The sequence below is a fragment of the Anomaloglossus baeobatrachus genome, chromosome 11 (genome assembly GCF_048569485.1).
Source record: "Anomaloglossus baeobatrachus isolate aAnoBae1 chromosome 11, aAnoBae1.hap1, whole genome shotgun sequence".
Lineage (NCBI taxonomy): Eukaryota > Metazoa > Chordata > Amphibia > Anura > Aromobatidae > Anomaloglossus > Anomaloglossus baeobatrachus.
The window spans coordinates 169483951-169504166 of NC_134363.1; the positions used below are offsets into that span (position 1 = coordinate 169483951).

General features: G+C 54.5%; 1 protein-coding gene across 3 annotated transcripts in view; it reads left to right on the top strand.

The window, feature by feature from the left end:
* The first annotated feature begins 245 nt into the window (after positions 1-245).
* Positions 246-20216, top strand: part of PI4K2B (phosphatidylinositol 4-kinase type 2 beta) — a 37562-nt gene continuing 17591 nt past the window's right edge. Inside the window, exons 1-4 of one of the 3 annotated variants that reach the window (XM_075328749.1) lie at positions 246-723; positions 12338-12492; positions 13932-14132; positions 14562-14693. In XM_075328749.1, coding sequence (XP_075184864.1) covers positions 402-723; positions 12338-12492; positions 13932-14132; positions 14562-14693 — 810 coding nt within the window. In that variant the 5' untranslated portion in view covers positions 246-401. The remainder of the gene's footprint in view (positions 724-12337; positions 12493-13931; positions 14133-14561; positions 14694-20216) is intronic. The other 2 variants (XM_075328751.1, XM_075328750.1) reach the window with 2 other exon arrangements.

Here is a 20216-nt window from a genome sequence, read left to right on the forward strand (position 1 = left end):
CGTTAGGGTTTGTTACATCTGGAAAAAGTTTTTGTCCACTGGCAAAGACGAAGCACCCGGTAGAGGGAGCTGCGCATGTGCGGGGCGTGTTTAGTTCACAGACGCAATCTGCCTCAGGCGGAGACAATACGTTATGGAAGGCGCTCATTTGTCAGTATATATCACATGACCATCCCAGAGGGGAGCGCGCATGTGCACGGGTTGCCCCGGCAGTAACTGTTGGGCGGATAACAAACAGCCAATGGGCGCAGTTTTTATGACACGGCTCAGCCAATAGGAGGCCTGTAAATCACAGGCTGAGCAGCGCAGGCTGTGGTGACGTGTGTGGACGCTTCCCGTCAGTGTGCGGGCTGGCGCCGGGGCTCGCGAAGTGTTAATGTACCGGTCCCCGGGCGGTTGTGATGGCGGAGGAGGAGAAGAAGCAGGAGGAGAAGAAGCAGGAGGAGCGGGCGGCGTCTCCGCCATTGTTAGTGTTCCTGGAGTCGTCTGCAGAGGATGAAGGAGCGGCCGCCCCCCAGACTCCGGTCACTGCCGCACAGACGGGCGGCAGAGCGGCTCCGGGTAATGCCGTCAGGTTCTTCCCCTGTCGAGGTCGGGAGGAGGAAGCCGGAGAGGAAGAGCCGCTGCTGAAGAGGCCCGGGGTCTCCTCACCGACGGCGGCGAGGAAGGGGCGAGCGCGGCTCAGCTCGTCCTCCGACCGGGACAGTCTGTTGAGCAGTGCGGGTGAGAGGGCGCCGCCTGCCGGGGGGAGTGTGCGGTGCCGGGGAGAGGGCGCCGCCTGCCGGGGGGAGTGTGCGGTGCCGGGGAGAGGGCGCCGCCTGCCGGGGGGAGTGTGCGGTGCCGGGGAGAGGGCGCCGCCTGCCGGGGGGAGTGTGCGGTGCCGGGGGGAGTGTGCGGTGCCGGGGGGAGTGTGCGGTGCCGGGGAGAGGGCGCCGCCTGCCGGGGGGAGTGTGCGGTGCCGGGGGGAGTGTGCGGTGCCGGGGAGAGGGCGCCGCCTGCCGGGGGGAGTGTGCGGTGCCGGGGAGAGGGCGCCGCCTGCCGGGGGGAGTGTGCGGTGCCGGGGAGAGGGCGCCGCCTGCCGGGGGGAGTGTGCGGTGCCGGGGAGAGGGCGCCGCCTGCCGGGGGGAGTGTGCGGTGCCGGGGAGAGGGCGCCGCCTGCCGGGGGGAGTGTGCGGTGCCGGGGAGAGGGCGCCGCCTGCCGGGGGGAGTGTGCGGTGCCGGGGAGAGGGCGCCGCCTGCCGGGGGGAGTGTGCGGTGCCGGGGAGAGGGCGCCGCCTGCCGGGGGGAGTGTGCGGTGCCGGGGGGAGAGGGCGCCGCCTGCCGGGGGGAGAGGGCGCCGCCTGCCGGGGGGAGAGGGCGCCGCCTGCCGGGGGGGAGTGTGCGGTGCCGGGGGGAGAGGGCGCCGCCTGCCGGGGGGAGAGGGCGCCGCCTGCCGGGGGGAGTGTGCGGTGCCGGGGAGAGGGCGCCGCCTGCCGGGGGGAGTGTGCGGCGCCGGGGGGAGTGTGCGGCGCCAGGGAGAGGGCGCCGCCTGCCGGGGGGGAGTGTGCGGCGCCGGGGAGAGGGCGCCGCCTGCCGGGGGGAGTGTGCGGCGCCGGGGAGAGGGCGCCGCCTGCCGGGGGGGGAGTGTGCGGCGCCGGGGAGAGGGCGCCGCCTGCCGGGGGGAGTGTGCGGCGCCGGGGAGAGGGCGCCGCCTGCCGGGGGGGAGTGTGCGGCGCCGGGGAGAGGGCGCCGCCTGCCGGGGGGAGTGTGCGGCGCCGGGGAGAGGGCGCCGCCTGCCGGGGGGAGTGTGCGGCGCCGGGGAGAGGGCGCCGCCTGCCGGGGGGAGTGTGCGGCGCCGGGGAGAGGGCGCCGCCTGCCGGGGGGAGTGTGCGGCGTCGGGGAGTGGGCGCCGCCTGCCGGGGGGGGGGGGGGGAGTGGGCTCCGTCTGGCGGGGAGTGTGCGGTTTGGGGAGGTGGGTGCCGCCTGGCGGTCAGTGGGGGGGTGAGTGTGCGTTGCCTGGCGGGGAGTTTGGGGGAGTGGGCGCCGCCTGGCGATCAGTGTTGGGGAGTGTGCGGTGAAGGGGTGCTGCCTGCTGGGAGCGCACAGCGAGGGGGGCATTTGTAGTAATGGTATATATGTGTCATGCTGCCTTAGGCTAGGTTCACATTTCCGTTGTTTAGCATCAATCGCGTGCGTTGCTTGACGCTTGTGACTGATGCGTTATACACGGATGACAAGTATTGGAAGAGAAAGCGGATTCCGTTATGAAATGAGAACGATCAGCTGATCACTCTCATTAGCTGGGCGCCGGCTTTTGAGAGCGAACAGATGATCTCCTGGCAGTCGGCTAATGAGCGATCAGCTGATCATTCGGCCGCCAAGAGCGCATGCGCAGCGAAATCAAAAGGATTCCGCTACTCAAAAAAACGCTACATTCCTGCTGCCTGACGGTCAGTCGTTCCATGACTGATCAGTTGGGCGGCGGATGCAACGCAGCGTCATCAGTCACAATCCGTCGCTCATACAAGTCTATGGGAACAACAGAATCCGCCAAACGGATTGCATTGTTTATCAGAGCGGCGGATTTTTACTGATCATAAGCAACGGAAATGTGAACCTAGCCTTATTTGTGGTCATGCCGTCTGCCTTTACTAACAAATGACAGAGCTCACTGATACCAGCGCATCCTGTAATAGGAGCCACCGGGGCAACAAGTCCATTCCTGACATTTCTTCCTCCTGAATCTTCCCCATCACCTGTGAGTGTTATTATTGAGAAGTGGAAGGAGCTGCAACAATTCAGCCACAAAGTGGAGACCCCGCAACGTTACAGAGCGGGGGTCCGAGTGCTGAGGAGCAGAGGGCAGAAAAATCACCGCTCTGCTGACCCCATAATGGCAGAGTCCAGACCTCCTCTGGTAACATCAGCACAAACACTGCACCCGCCGGGGGCTTTATGGCCGAGCAACTGCAGCCGTGCATCACCAAGCCCAATGCCGAGCCGTGCATCACCAAGCCCAATGCCGAGCCGTGCATCACCAAGCCCAATGCCGAGCCGTGCATCACCAAGCCCAATGCCGAGCCGTGCATCACCAAGCCCAATGCCGAGCCGTGCATCACCAAGCCCAATGCCGAGCCGTGCATCACCAAGCCCAATGCCGAGCCGTGCATCACCAAGCCCAATGCCGAGCCGTGCATCACCAAGCCCAATGCCGAGCCGTGCATCACCAAGCCCAATGCCGAGCCGTGCATCACCAAGCCCAATGCCGAGCCGTGCATCACCAAGCCCAATGCCGAGCCGTGCATCACCAAGCCCAATGCCGAGCATCACCAAGCCCAATGCCGTGCATCACCAATGCCGAGCCGTGCATCACCAAGCCCAATACAGAGTGTCAGATGGAGCGGTGTAAAGCTGCCACTGGACTCTGGAGGAGACGTGTTCTGTGCAGTGATGGATCGCACTGCTCTATCTGCATCTGACGGAGGAGTCTGGGTTTGGTGATGGAGAAATGGTGGAGGGAAAGCTTCCTGGAGAACATGATCGCTCAGTGTTTGTTTGTTTTTTTTTTGTTTTTTCCCTTGAGTGTTGACATTATTCTAATCTTTTAAGTAAACGCTCTTATTGTCGAGCATGGATGAAGAGCGCGCACTAGAAAAGTAAGCAATTTTTAAGCTTGCATACCGCACTGGACTGACTTGTTACACAGAGGTTTAAAGGGGCATGCTGTGCCAAAAATGTCTGACCATGAGGATGGTACCTCCAGGAGCTTGTCCTCCTGCATCAGCTGGCATCCGATCACCAGCGCGCGGAGAGGTGGCAGCGTGTTGCCGTCTATCTCCATTCCCTGCTTGTACCCATATATCCCTCCCATCAAATGGTCCTGTTGTGACTTTGGCCACTTACATAAAGTTCCGCTCGGATGTTATTACACCTCTGGTGTCTCGGAGGGTCCTTCTGACACCGTCTGCCAGTGTGAAGTGCTAATTACTTTCCTGCTCTCTTGTACACGACTGTTAACGAGGACGACTAACACCGGGGGACGTGTAATCTGTGATATCGTACAACGACAGCTCGGGAAAAAAGAACGACTCTGCTAATTTAAAATCTATTAATACAATTCCTCCTAGCAGCTCCGTGTTACACCGTGGCGTATGTTGGCTGCATTGCACTGCACTGTTAACCGCAACTAAACTATTTTTGATGGCTTGAGCTTGTGCATCGCAGGTTATGGCCGGACCCCTCTCCAGAGGTCTTGTGTCTCCTGGTGAGGGTCCGCTATGTGCAGGTGGATTTGGATTGATCGTCTGCACATGGTAGATGTGTCCGGGGTGACTGATGTCATCTCACAGCTGCACACGTGGCCGCCCCGCACGCTCCTATTTATGGCATCGTGCAATGGCACTGATTACGAGGTGACAAGTCTCACATACAGGTCTTTATCTTCACCGGGAGACGGGTATATGGCTGAGAAGCGACGTCTTAATCCAAGGGTAGAAGTCTGGAGAGCGGATGACTCAGCCCATGGGGACTGAAAGATTAGGCAACATTACAGTGTGATCAACATTGCTCTCCATAAATAATTGATTAGGGTTTATTCCCCCTACATGTCACTTGGAAACTTTAGCTCAACCCTAAGGCTATGTGCACACAGTGCGTTTTTTTTCGGGTGCGTTTTTGGCCTCAAAACTGCATGATTTTGCTTCCCCAAAGTTTTCTCAACTTTCTCAACTTAGTCTTCCGTCTGAGTTTTCATTTTCTTTGTCACTCCATTGGGAGACCCAGACAATTGGGTGTATAGGCTATGCCTCCGGAGGCCGCACAAAGTATTACACTAAAAGTGTAAAGCCCCTCCCCTTCTGCCTATACACCCCCCCCGTGCTCCCACGGGCTCCTCAGTTTTTTTGCTTTGTGCGAAGGAGGCAGACATGCACGCATAAGCTCCACAGCTTAGTCAGCAGCAGCTGCTGACTATGTCGGATGGAAGAAAAGTGGGCCCATATAGGGCCCCCAGCATGCTCCCTTCTCACCCCACTCTTGTCGGCGGTGTTGTTAAGGTTGAGGTATCCATTGCGGGTACGGAGGCTGGAGCCCACATGCTGTTTTCCTTCCCCATCCCCCTTAGGGCTCTGGGTGAAGTGGGATCCTAATCGGTCTCCAGGCACTGAGACCGTGCTCCATCCACAGCTCCTGAGGACTCTGCTGGATAGGAGCCGAGTATCGTTCAGGGACATGGCCCTGCGACTTTGAGGTACTCTGTGTCCCCGTGGGGACCGCGCACAGCAACACTCCAGCATTGCTGGGTGTGCTAGTGCACCGGGGACCGCGGCGCTGACCGCGTTTGTGCCATTACACACTGCAGCGTCGCTGAGTGTGTTAGTGTATGGGGACTACCGCGCTGACCGCCGCTACCATTGTTATTACTGTGGCGCGGCTGGGACTGTTAGTGCGCCGGGGACTTCCACGCCGACCGCGCTTATACGGCGGCCGCGCTTATAACTCGAGTCCCCGGCTTTTGCGGCCTAGTCTTTTTCTTCCCGCCCCCAGGCCTGCCAGTCAGGGGAAGGGCGGGACGCTGTGCAGGACGGCAGCACTGAGGGCTGGAGCATGCTTTTGCATACTCCACCCCCCTCACTGTGCACAGTGGGGCACCAGTTCCCGCACTTTCTGGGTCACGCCCACGGCTCCCTCCTCTCCTCAGGACGCCGGCAGCCATTCCTGTCAGCTCCTCTGACGCTGCAGAGGGGGGACAAGCTCTGGGAGACCCAGGCAGGGATTCTGGTGGCCACACAACCGCTTTAAGCGGCCGGTAAGCAGCACCTGAGGTGCTGGCCCCACTTGTGCAGAAGTGTAATTATAGGTTATATGTTTATAGGCTATTCTTTACACTGTATGGTGCACGGTTTAGTTCTGGCTATATACCCTATTGTGTTTCTCAGGGGAGACAACAGCATGGCGCCCACAAGAAGCAGGGGTGCCAAAACACAGGCTTACTATGCTGCCTGCGCCGCATGTAAGGCTTCACTACCGGCAGGTTCCACTGACCCTCATTGTGTGCACTGCTCGGCCCCTGTGGCACTTACTCAGCCGGAGCCTCTGCTAAGGGGGGCCCAGGGGGAACCACCTGCTAACACTGTCCAGGTGACAGGGACGGAGTTTACAGTTTTTACTGAAAGACTTTCTGAGACTATGGCTAAGATTCTAGAAGCTTTGCAGTCCAGACCGGTATCTCAGACCATGGGCACTGTGGAATCATTGCCCCCTGGTTCCCCTCAGTTGGGACAACAATGTTCCCCCGGGGTGTCTCATAGATCCCGGGGTGAGGTCTCTGACACGGACCGCAGCCCCAGACCGCCTAAGCGAGCTCGCTGGGAAATCCCCTCGACCTCATCACATTGTTCAGGGTCTCAGAGGGAGGACTCTCTGTATGATGACCCGGAGGTAGCTGATCAGGATTCTGATCCTGAGGCCGCTCTCAACCTTGATACTCCTGATGGTGACGCCATAGTGAATGATCTTATCGCGTCCATAAATCAAATGTTGGATATTTCTCCCTCGGCTCCTCCAGTGGAGGAGTCAGCCTCTCAGCAGGAGAAATTCCGTTTCAGGTTCCCCAAGCGTACAACGAGTATGTTTCTGGACCACTCTGACTTCAGAGAGGCAGTCCAGAAACACCGAGTTTGTCCAGATAAGCGTTTTTCCAAGCGCCTTAAGGATACACGTTATCCCTTCCCCCCCTGACGTGGTCAAGGGCTGGACTCAGTGTCCCAAGGTGGATCCTCCAATCTCCAGACTGGCGGCTAGATCCATAGTTGCAGTTGAAGATGGGGGCTTCGCTGAAGGATGCCACTGACAGACAGATGGAGCTCTGGTTGAAATCCATCTATGAAGCTATCGGCGCGTCTTTTGCTCCAGCATTCGCAGCCGTATGGGCACTCCAAGCTATCTCAGCGGGTCAGGCGCAAATTGACGCACTCACACGTACGTCTGCGCCGCAAGTGGCGTCCATAACCTCTCTAACGTCGGCATTTGCGTCCTAAGCTATTAATGCTGTCCTGGACTCTGCGAGCCATACTGCGGTTGCAGCCGACAATTCGGTGGCAATACGCAGGGCCTTGTGGCTACGGGAATGGAAGGCAGATTCGGCTTCCAAAAAGTGCTTAACCGGTTTGCGAATTTCTGGCGACCGTTTGTTTGGTGAGAGGCTGGATGAAATCATCAAACAATCCAAGGGAAAGGAAACATCCTTACCCCAGGCCAAACCAAAATTACCCCAACAGAGGAGGGGACAGTCGAGGTTTCGGTCCTTTCGGGGTGCGGGCAGGTCCCAATTCTCCTCGTCCAAAAGGCCTCAGAAGGATCAGAGGAACTCCGATCCATGGCGGTCTAAGTCACGCCCTAAAAAGACCGCCGGAGGTGCCGCTACCAAGGCGGCTTCCTCATGACTTACGGCCTCCTCACACCGCATCCTCGGTCGGTGGCAGGCTCTCCCGCTTTTCCGACACCTGGCTGCCACAGGTAAAAGACCGTTGGGTGAGAGACATTCTGTCTCACGGTTACAGGATAGAGTTCAACTCTCGTCCTCCGACTCGATTTTTCAGAACATCTCCGCCTCCCGAGCGAACCGATGCTCTTCTGCAGGCGCTGGGCACTCTGAAGGCAGAAGGAGTGGTGGTCCCTGTTCCTCTTCAGCAACAGGGTCACGGTTTTTACTCCAACCTGTTTGTGGTTCCAAAGAAGGACGGGTCTTTCCGTCCTGTCCTGGACCTAAAACTGCTCAACAAACACGTAAAGTCCAGGCGGTTCCGGATGGAATCCCTCCGCTCCGTCATCGCCTCAATGTCCCAAGGAGATTTCCTTGCATCGATCGATATCAAAGATGCTTATCTCCACGTACCGATTGCTCCAGAGCATCTGCGCTTCGCCATAGGAGACGAACATCTTCAGTTCGTGGCACTGCCGTTCGGCCTGGCGACAGCCCCACGGGTTTTCACCAAGGTCATGGCTGCAGTAGTTGCGGTCCTCCACTCTCAGGGTCACTCGGTGATCCCTTACTTAGACGACCTGCTGGTCAAGGCTCCCTCTCAAGAGGCATGCCAGCACAGCCTTACCGCTACTCTGGAGACTCTCCAGAGTTTCGGGTGGATCATCAATTTTCCAAAGTCAAATCTGACACCGGCCCAATCGCTGACATATCTTGGCATGGAGTTTCATACCCTCTCAGCGATAGTGAAGCTTCCGCTGAACAAGCAGCGTTCACTACAGACGGGGGTGCAATCTCTCCTTCAAGGTCAGTCACACCCCTTGAGGCGCCTCATGCACTTCCTGGGGAAGATGGTGGCAGCAATGGAGGCAGTTCCTTTCGCGCAGTTTCACATGCGTCCTCTTCAATGGGACATCCTACGCAAATGGGACAGGAAGCCGACGTCCCTCGACAAGAACGTCTCCCTCTCTCAGGCAACCAAAGCTTCCCTTCGGTGGTGGCTTCTTCCCACTTCATTATCGAAGGGGAAATCCTTCCTACCCACATCCTGGGCGGTGGTCACGACGGACGCGAGTCTGTCAGGGTGGGGAGCAGTCTTTCTCCACCACAGGGCTCAGGGTACGTGGACCCAGCAAGAGTCCTCACTTCAGATCAATGTTCTGGAGATCAGGGCAGTGTACCTTGCCCTGAAAGCGTTCCAGCAGTGGCTGGAAGGCAAGCAGATCCGAATTCAGTCGGACAACTCCACAGCGGTGGCTTACATCAACCACCAAGGAGGAACACGCAGTCGGCAAGCCTTCCAGGAAGTCCGGCGGATTTTGATGTGGGTGGAAGCCACGGCCTCCACCATCTCCGCAGTTCACATCCCAGGCGTGGAAAACTGGGAAGCAGATTTTCTCAGTCGCCAGGGCATGGACGCAGGGGAATGGTCCCTTCACCCGGACGTGTTTCAGGAGATATGTTGCCGCTGGGGGATGCCGGACGTCGACCTAATGGCGTCCCGGCACAACAACAAGGTCACGGCATTCATGGCACGTTCTCACGATCACAGAGCTTTGGCGGCAGACTCCTTAGTTCAAGATTGGTCGCAGTTTCAACTCCCTTATGTGTTTCCTCCGCTGGCACTGTTGCCCAGAGTGTTACGCAAGATCAGGGCCGACTGCCGCCGCGCCATCCTCGTCGCTCCAGACTGGCCGAGGAGGTCGTGGTACCCGGATCTGTGGCATCTCACGGTCGGCCAACCGTGGGCACTACCAGACCGACCAGACTTGCTGTCTCAAGGGCCGTTTTTCCATCTGAATTCTGCGGCCCTCTACCTGACTGTGGCCATTGAGTCCTGGATCTTAGCGTCTTCAGGATTATCCCAGGAGGTCATTGCCACTATGAGACAGGCTAGGAAACCAACGTCCGCCAAGATCTACCACAGGACGTGGAAAATATTCCTGTCGTGGTGCTCTGTTCGGGGTTTTTCTCCCTGGCCATTTGCCTTGCCCACTTTCCTGTCCTTTCTTCAGTCTGGATTGGAAAAGGGTTTGTCACTCGGCTCCCTTAAGGGACAAGTCTCTGCGCTCTGTGTTTTTTTCAGAAGCGCCTGGCCAGACTTCCACAGGTACGCACGTTCCTGCAGGGGGTTTGTCACATCGTTCCTCCTTACAAACGTCCGTTGGAACCCTGGGATCTGAACAGGGTGCTGATGGTTCTTCAGAAACCACCGTTCGAGCCAATGAGGGATATTTCTCTCGCACGCCTTTCGCAGAAAGTGGTTTTCCTAGTAGCAGTCACTTCACTTCGGAGAGTGTCTGAGCTGGCAGCATTGTCATGCAAAGCCCCTTTCCTGGTGTTTCACCAGGACAAGGTGGTTCTGCGTCCGGTTCCGGAATTTCTCCCTAAGGTGGTATCCCCCTTTCATCTCAATCAGGATATCTCCTTACCCTCTTTTTGTCCTCATCCAGTTCACCAATATGAAAAGGATTTGCACTTGTTAGATCTGGTGAGAGCACTCAGACTCTACATTTCTCGTACGGCGCCCCTGCGCCGCTCGGATTCACTCTTTGTCCTTGTCGCTGGCCAGCGTAAAGGGTCACAGGCTTCCAAATCAACCCTGGCTCGTTGGATCAAGGAACCAATTCTCGAAGCTTACCGTTCTGCTGGGCTTCCGGTTCCCTCAGGGCTGAAGGCCCATTCTACCAGAGCCGTGGGAGCGTCCTGGGCTTTGAGGCACCAGGCTACGGCTCAGCAGGTGTGTCAGGCGGCTACCTGGTCGAGCCTGCACACTTTCACGAAACACTATCAGGTACATACCTATGCTTCGGCAGATGCCAGCCTAGGTAGGCGAGTCCTTCAGGCGGCGGTTGCCCACCTGTAGGACGGAGCCGGTTGCGGCTCTATTATGAGGTATTATTTACCCACCCAGGGACTGCTTTTGGACGTCCCAATTGTCTGGGTCTCCCAATGGAGCGACAAAGAAGGGAATTTTGTTTACTTACCGTAAATTCCTTTTCTTCTAGCTCCAATTGGGAGACCCAGCACCCGCCCCTGTTTTTTTGTGTACACATGTTGTTCATGTTGAATGGTTTCAGTTCTCCGATATTCCTTCGGATTGAATTTACTTTAAACCAGTTTATAATTTTTTTCCTCCTTCTTGCTTTTGCACCAAAACTGAGGAGCCCGTGGGAGCACGGGGGGTGTATAGGCAGAAGGGGAGGGGCTTTACACTTTTAGTGTAATACTTTGTGCGGCCTCCGGAGGCATAGCCTATACACCCAATTGTCTGGGTCTCCCAATTGGAGCTAGAAGAAAAGGAATTTACGGTAAGTAAACAAAATTCCCTTCTTTACTGTCCGCACACAACTTTTTTTTTTTTTTTTTTTTTTTTTTTTTTTTAAAGCTGCGTTTTTGAGCTTAAAAAAATGGACATGTCAATTCTTTCCTGTGTTTTCCTCCATGCAATGCATTGGAAAAACGCAAAAAAGCACAAAGATAAAAAACGCAGCCCAAAACGCGGTAAAATGCGTTTTTTTTGCCGCGGGTGCGTTTTTTTGTGCATTTTATAGCTGCCAAAAACGCAGTGTGTGCACATAGCCTAAGGCTACTTTCACACATCAGTTTTTTTGGCATCAGGCACAATCCGTCAAAGTATCCATCGCATTGGGTTTTTTTTTTTCGACGGATGAATTGTGATTCTGAGCATGCTCAGTTTAAAAAAAACGCAATCCGTCGCTGCTTTGCGTTTTTTTTGCCGCATTACGACGGATCCGGCGCCCATAGGCTTCCATTATACAACACGCCGGATCCGTCGCCGTCCGTGTTTTTTTTTTTTTTGTTTTTTTGCCGGTCACAAACGTTGCATTGCGCTTTGCTTTCGGTGGCTGCACAGACAAAATTCACCAGATCTGTCGCACGCAGGATGAAACGCGAGGCCATGCGGCACAATCCGGGCTCAAAATAATAATTTTATTGATTTATATAGCGCTATTAATTCCACAGCGCTTTATATAAATCAGCAATACTGTCCCCATTGGGGCTCACAATCTAGAGTCCCTATCTGTATGTCTTTGGAGTGTGGGAGGAAACCCACGCAAACACGGGGAGAACATACAAACCCCTTGCAGATGGTGTCCTTGGTGGGATTTGAACCCAGGACCCCAGCGCCGCAAGACTGCAGTGCTAACCACTGAGCCGCCGCAAGACTGCAGTGCTAACCACTGAGCCGCCGCAAGACTGCAGTGCTAACCACTGAGCCGCCGCAAGACTGCAGTGCTAACCACTGAGCCGCCGCAAGACTGCAGTGCTAACCACTGAGCCGCCGCAAGACTGCAGTGCTAAACACTGAGCTGCCGCGCCGCCCATAAAAAAAAAAAAAAAAAAACAGGTGTAAAAACGGATCAGACACTGGATCCGTTTTGTTTTGGTTTTTTTTTTCCCAAAAATCGCCAGATTGTGCATGATGGCAAAAACTGATGTGTGAAAGAGGCCGTGCATGCTGCGTCCTTTCCGGCGGTAGCACAGACAAATTTTGCCGGATCCGGTGCACGCCATGCGGCACAATCCAGCGCTAATACAAGACTGTGAGGAAAAACTGATCCGGCGCCAGATTGTGCTTGATGCCAAGAAACTGGTGTGAAAGCAGCATAAGATTGCTGCCGGGAAAAGTCCACGTGACGTCTGCAAGTTCTGTATATGACATTTGCTTCTGTCCGTTAAATGATGAGGCCTTGCACCGGCATCAGGGCGAGTTATCCAACATATGAGGACTAGACAGTAAATCAGTGACTGGGGGGGTCCGATGTCTGATTACAGCTGCCCCTGAGTCATATTATGTCTTATAGGTGGGTGCTTGTCTCTATATCCCAATTAATTGCATTATTTTATCTGTAGGTCACGCTGCTCACGAGGATCTGAACGTCATCCTGGATGATATCGAATTTGCGGATATTATTCACAGAGCGGAGCAAGCCACCGACAGCGGGGTCTTCCCAGAGCGAATATCCCAGGGATCAAGTGGAAGCTACTTTGTTAAAGATCCCAAAGCGGTGGGTGTCAGTCACATGCCGGATCCTGAGCGTGCACCAGGAAACCTACTGCTCAGCTTGAAGGGGTTTAAGGGATTTTTATTTTTTATCTTCCTGAAGAGGTTTTGAAAATTAAAAGTGCATCTCCTGATGAAATCTGCTCCAAACTGGTCACTGACCAATCAAAAGGCTGCAAATAACTCATAAAGGGGTTGTTCTGTCTAAAATGACAAGTCTGCTTTCACTGTGTCTTGACTTTTGAATCCTCACATCGCGCTATGTGAGGGTTCTCCAGTGTCAGAGCCGGGAACGGTAGACACATGACAGCAAGTTTACGAAATGCAGACTTTCTGCCGGATTCTGTCCTGGGGTATGCATATCATATACTCGCTGCCATGTGAATATTGTGAATGGTGGATCCTGTGTTATCTACTGTATATAGAGGTGTTTTCAGTCATTGTACTGGAGGAGGAGGTGAACTGTGACATCTATTGTGAATGGTGGGTCCTGATATATATATATATATATATATATATCAATCAGGACCCACCATTCACAATAGATGTCACAGTTCACCTCCTCCTGTACAATGAGTAACATCTCTCTATCGTTACTCATTGTACAGGAGGAGGTTAACTGTGACGCCTACTATTGTGCGTGATGTATCCTGTTATTTACTGTATATGAAGGGGTTATCAGTCATTGTACAGGAGGAGGTGAGCTGTGATATCTATTGTGAATGGCAGGTCTTGTTATCTATTTTGTGTGTGTGTGTGTGTGTGTATAGAGTTTTGTCATTGTACAGGAGGAGGTGAACTGTGACGCCTTCTATGGTACTTCATGGATCCTGTTATCTACTGTATATAGAGGTGTTGTTAGTCATTATACAGGAGGAGGAGGGGGGGTGACCTGTGAGATTGCCGATTGAGTGGTGGATTTTGTGTTAACACCTATTTACCGTAGATATCAGTGATTGTACAAGAGGGGGAGGAGGTGAGCTGTTAGATCTTCTATTGGGCATGGCGGGTTATCAGTCTTTGTACAGGAGGGGATGAGCTGTGAGATCGCTTATTGAGAATGGTGGATCCTGTTAACCTCTATATACAGTAGATAACAGGATCCACCATTCTCAATAAGCGATCTCACAGCTCACCCCCTCCTCCTGTACAAAGACTGATATCTACTGTATATAGAGGTTTTGTACAGGAGGAGGGGGTGAGCTGTGAGATCGCCGATTGAGAATCGTGGATTTTGTGTTAACACCTATTTACCGTAGATATCAGTCATTGTACAAGAGGAGGAGGTGAGCTGTGATATCGCTTATTGAGGAATGGTGGATCCTGTTATCTACTGTATATAGAGGTGTTATCAGTCATTGTGATACTGTCTGGTTTTGTTGTGTGTGTGTGTGTTTTTTTTTTTTGTTTTTTTTTTAAATTCCTTGTTTCTTTCCTTTCTAGAAAATAATTGGAGTGTTTAAACCAAAATCCGAAGAGCCTTACGGTCACCTTAACCCAAAATGGACCAAATATTTTCACAAAGTCTGCTGCCCCTGCTGCTTTGGTCGCGGTTGCCTTGTCCCGAACCAGGGATACCTCTCTGAAGCCGGAGCATATTTAGTAGATGAAAAACTAGGATTAGGAGTTGTACCCAAAACCAAGGTAATGGCCTTTGTGTTTTACAATTCTCCGTACCATGGATTGTACATTACAAGCTCTGGACATTACAAGCTCTGGACCTGTGGATGGATTACAGGGGGACTGTACATGAGAGAGATGATGGGGCAGATCGGCCTGCTCTCACCCATCATCCTTTACTCTGCTCCCAATATTGCAGCTGGAGCTGTGGAGCAGAGGAGTTGTACGCTTCCATTTCCATTCGCACCATTTATAGTTTCTATCACCACGTTACTGGCTGCAGGTCATTGCTGTATGATTGATGGCCTGCTGTAACTGTTTATTGTTGGCAGGTTCCTCATCTTCAGCCTTCCTGTATAACACCTGGGAACCAGAGTTTCAGATTTCACTTTTTAACTCTTACCTGTAACCCCCCCCCCCCCCCCCCCGCCCTTTTTTTGTCTTCTTTTTAAGGCAGTCTGGCTGGTCAGCGAAACCTTTAACTACAGTGCAATAGATCGTGCTAAATCAAGAGGCAAAAAATACGCTTTAGAAAAAGTGCCAACAGTGGGTCGCAAATTTCACCGCATCGGTTTACCTCCCAAGGTAAGGTGCTGCCGGAGCTGCCATTATAGACCACGCCAAACTGCGTCCTCCATGAGCGAAATCTCTGGCAGGCCTAAAAGTCTGGGGTCCCTGGTGCCCACATTGAGGGTCCCAGGCTGCTAGAAGTGGATGGGAGGAGCGCAGGGGGACTGAGGCTGGTGGGGTCCAGCGATCTGGTCAGTGCCTCAGTCTCTGTACCCGGGTAACAGTCCTCTCTGAGTCCACGGGACATTAAAGAATTCTCTCCAATCCTGAGAGTGGAGAGAAATTTTTTTATAAAGCAGTAAATTGCACAGTTGCTTGGTTTGGTCTTACAAGAATTTAAGTTGTCAAGGGAGGAATTTGGGTGAAGACTGCTAATGGTATCTTCATACAGGGAATCCCAGAGACTGTGTCGTATTAGCTGTATATCAGTGCCGATATATCAATGTATCAGACAATGAACACACAGACATGTTCTCTCCTTCAGCCAGTGTCATCAACTGAGCTTGTGTATTGGAAGAAACCCAATTATACAGTTTGCATCTCTAACCTTGAAGCTAGAACAAGGGAGTAAGGAGTATTTCACTGCCTAATTTCTCCCAGCACATTATAAAACATATCTTTCTTTGTCGCTCCATTGGGAGACCCAGACAATTGGGTGTATAGCTTATGCCTCCGGAGGCCACACAAAGTATTACACTTTAAAAAGTGTAACCCCTCCCCTCTGCTATACACCCTCCCGTGCATCACGGGCTCCTCAGTTTTTTGCTTTGTGTGGAAGGAGGCACACATTCACGCAAGCTCCACGTTTTAATCAGCAGCAGCTGCTGACTATATCGGATGGAAGAAAAGAGGGCCCATAACAGGGCCCCCAGCATGCTCCCTTCTCACCCCACTCTGAGTCGGCGGTGCTGTTAAGGTTGAGGTACCCATTGCGGGTACAAAGGCTGGAGCCACATGCTGTTTTCCTTCCCCATCCCTTAGGGGCTCTGGGGAAGTGGGATCCTATCCGGTCATCCAGACACTGGGACCGGTCTCCCTCCGCAGCCCCTGGGGGAATCTGCCGGACAGGAGACGGAGTATCGTCAGGGACATGGCCCTGCATCCACAGGTACTCTGTGTCCCCGTTGGGACGGCGCATAAAGCACCTTGGGCCCAGACGCTGCAGCGACTGCGGCGTGGGTATGGGTCCGGGACTACCGCGCCAACCGTGCACTGCCGGCCGGCCGCGGTTTTAACTTTAGTCCCCGGCTTTTGCGGCCTAGTATGGGATTCTCCCGCCCCCAGGCCTGCCAATCAGGGAAAAGGGCGGGACGGTCGGTATGACGCCGACAGTGAGGGCTGGAGTACACTGAGCTGTCCTCCGCCCCCCTCACTACTCACGCTGGGGCACCAGATTCCCGCACTTTTTGTGACTACGCCCACGCCTCCCTCCTCCTCAGAGAACGCCGTCAGCCATGTTTTCAGCAACTTCTGGCTGCAGCTGAGGGAGACCCGGGGCAGGGAATCTGGTGGCCACAAGCCACATCCGCAGCCCCTGGGGGAATCTGCCGGACAGGAGACGGAGTATCGTCAGGGACATGGCCCTGCATCTACAGGTACTCTGTGTCTCCGTTGGGACGGTGCATGAAGCACCTTGGCCTCAGACGCAGCTGCGACTGCGGTGTGGATTTTTTGTCTGGGACTACCGCGCCGACCGTGCCTGTTTGCCGGCCGCGGTTTTTACTTTAGTCCCCGGCTTTTGCGGCCTAGTGTGTTAAACTCCCGCCCCTGAGCCTGCCAGTCAGGGAGAAAGGCGGGACGGTCGGTATGATGCCGACAGTGAGGGCTGGAGCGCACCTCGCTGTCCTCCGCCCCCCCTCACTGATCACTATAGGCCACCAGATTCCCGCACTTTTGTGACTACAGGGACAGAGCCCTGCATCATAAGGTACTCTGTGTCCCCTGAGGGACGGTGCATGCAGCATCTGTGTTACAAACGCCGCAGCGGTTGCTGACTGGTTTGTGAGACTGGGACTACCGCGCCGACCGCGCCATGTTTGCCGGCCGCGTTTTTAAATTTAGTCCCCGGCTCTTACGGCCTAGTGCCATATACTCCCGTTCTCGGGCCTGCCAGTCAGGAGTAACGACGGGACGGCCGACTGGACGTCGGCAGGGAGGGCTGGAGCATACGTTGGTATCCTCCTTCCCCCTCACTGAGCACTGGGGGGCACCAGTTTTTCAGGTGCTGTCCCCCCCTTGGTGCCGCAGTGTATATATATTGTGAGACTGTGACCGGGGTTATCTATGACGGCCGGTATGTCTCGCCCAGGTTGTGCTCACTCCATGATAGAAAGTAAATCCACTATAGGGTTAATGCTGTTTCCCTACAGACTGAAGGAAGGGTTAAATAGAATCAGGAACAAGGGCAGGTGTGCCGGGTGTGAGGGAGTGAACAGAACTCCCTGAGTTTTCTGCTGGAGAGGCACATGTATTGTGTTATGGACTTTTGTTTGAAGATTAAAACCGTGTGCTGTGAACCTATATGCCTGGATCCCGTGTCTTCTCCTGCGCAGCCGACCGTGCTACCTCACATATGGTGGAGAATCGGCGGGCATCACAGCCGGTGAGGTGTAGCATCCATCCCTGGTGACCCAGCTGCGCATGTCCTGGATTCGAGCGGCTATACTACAGCCCAAACCCGAGGACGCCATTGACTATGTGACCCTAAAAGCCGAAATACTGGCACGGTTGGGGGTGAATACCTATGTACGGGCTCAGCGGGTAAATCAGTGGTTCTATGAGGAAGCCAAACCCGTACGCTCCCAGGCCTATGACTTGTTGCATCTTGTAAAAAAATGGTTGCAGCCTGACACTCTGAGCCCGGCGCAGATGGTGGAAAGGGTAGTAGTGGATCGTTTTGTGCGCACTTTACCCGTCACCGTTCAACGGTGGGTAGGACAGGGTGACCTGAGTACCCTGGACCAGTTAGTGTCCCTGGTAGAGCGGCATGTGGCTACGCAGGACTTGATACGGGACACTGAGACTTTGCGTACCGCCCGTCGGTCCGGCCCCTCCAAGCCTAGGGCCAAGGACCCACCGCCGACAACGGTGAAGGAGTCCCCTACCGTCCCGCCTGAGGCCGCGGCCGCCAATCCTGAGGTCCGGAAGGTTCTGTACCCTAAACGACAACCCGTCAAGGGTGTTTCCGTCCCCATTAGATGTTGGCGGTGCCAGCGGGTGGGACATATGGAAGCCCAGTGTCCACTCACCACGGAGCCCATGGATTGTGGGGTTACCCGGCGGGGTTCAATGTATGCTCAGGTGGTGTGTACCGCTGACCTGGTCTCCCCAGAGACGGAGCCCCACTTGTGCCAAATACAGGTGAATGGATGTCCGGTTACAGGATTGTTGGATTCCGGAAGCTTAGTGACCCTTGTGCGATCCACCTTGAGGGCTAAAGTAAAGGCCACAGGACGTACCGTGGGGGTGGTTTGCATACATGGGGACCGCCGAGACTATCCCACGCGGATTGTCACCATCACAGCACCTTGCGGTCAGGTGCAACATGAGGTGGGACTTCTTAACACTCTTCCTTATGACTTGATCCTAGGAAGGGATCTGCCCTATTTTTGGACTTTATGGAAGGGACCCCCTAAGTCTCCTCAGATATTGGTCAGTCCGGGACCTGAGCCCTACAATCCTGAATCCGGGACACCTGCCGTAGGGGTCCCCATGATAGGGACAGAATGTGAACCCGATAGGTCGCCCCTAGAGGTACTGGCAGGAGAGGCTGAGACGGTCGAACCCATCCCGGAGTTGGAGGCGTCCCCGGATACGTTTGGGACTGCCCAACTCCAGGACCCTACATTAATACATGCCCGAAGTCGGGTGACAGTAATTGACGGGGTGGCACAGCTGCCCGGTGCCCAGGTAAGGTACCCCCATTTCGCTCTTAAGCAGGATTTACTCTACCGGGTAGATGAAATACGGGGCGTGGGGGTAGAGCAGTTGGTGGTGCCCCAGCCGCATCGTCGGCGGGTCCTCGACTTGGCTCATAAACACCTGATGAGTGGCCACCTGGGGGTCAAGAAAACGCAGGAGCGAATATTGCAAAGGTTCTATTGGCCCGGAGTCTTTGGGGAGGTAAAACGGTTCTGCGAAACCTGCCCGGAGTGTCAGCTTACCGCACCCCTGACCCATTTTCGCAGTCCGTTGGTACCGTTACCCATTATAGAAGTCCCTTTTGAACGGATAGGGATGGATCTGGTGGGGCCCCTCGTAAAGTCCGCTCGAGGGCACCAACACATCCTAGTGATCGTTGACTATGCCACCCGGTATCCCGAGGCGATACCTCTCAGACATACTGCAGCAAAGCTTATAGCTCGGGAGTTGTTTGCTGTGTTCTGCCGGGTGGGGTTGACCAAGGAGATCCTTACGGATCAGGGGACCCCATTCATGTCTAAAGTGACCAAAGAGCTATGCCGGCTACTCCAGATCAAGCAGTTGCGTACGTCTGTGTACCATCCTCAAACGGACGGTTTAGTGGAGCGTTTCAATAAAACCCTGAAAACCATGCTAAAAAGGGTGATTTCAAAAGACGGGAAAGACTGGGATATGATGCTTCCCTATTTGATGTTTGCCATTCGTGAGGTGCCACAGGCATCCACGGGGTTTTCGCCTTTTGAGTTGTTATACGGGCGACATCCCCGGGGATTGTTGGACCTGGCAAAGGAAACATGGGAGCAAGAGCCCACCCCCCATAAAAGTGTGATTGAACACATTTTGGGTATGCAGAACCGCATAAGCGCGGTCATGCCAATTGTGAAGGAGCATTTACAGGAGGCTCGGGCCGCGCAAAGCGGCCGCTACAATAGACAAGCCACCGTGCGGACCTTTAAACCCGGGGATCGGGTGTTGGTATTAATCCCCACGGCGGAGAGTAAATTCCTGGCTCAGTGGCAAGGCCCCTACGAGATAAAGGAAAGCGTCGGGGTGGTTAACTATAAAGTATTGCAGCCCGGTAGGCGGAAACCTGAACAAATATACCATGTCAACCTATTAAAACCCTGGCAGGAACGGGAAAGCCTGATGGCTGTTTTTTCCCCATCTCCCTCCTCTTCGGGTCCTTCACCTCCGGCTCCAGCAACCTCCGGAGAGGACGAACCGGAAGTAAGGATTGGAGAAGCCCTCACCAAGCAACAGAGGCGAGAGGCCAGACGGTTGGTTCAGCAGAACCCCGATGTCTTCTCCGAGCTGCCCGGTAGGACCAGTCTGATACGACATGATATTGTCACCGAGCCCCACCTGAAGGTACGCCTGAAGTCATACCGGGTACCGGAGGCTCGACGACAAGCCATATCAGAGGAAGTAAAGACAATGTTACGCCTGGGGGTCATCGAAAAATCCCGGAGTGAATGGGCTAGTCCGATCGTCCTAATACCAAAACCCGATGGCTCCTTAAGGTTCTGCAATGACTTTAGGAGATTGAACGAAATATCCAAGTTCGATCTCTACCCCATGCCCAGAGTGGATGAGCTGATTGATAGGCTGGGACAGGCG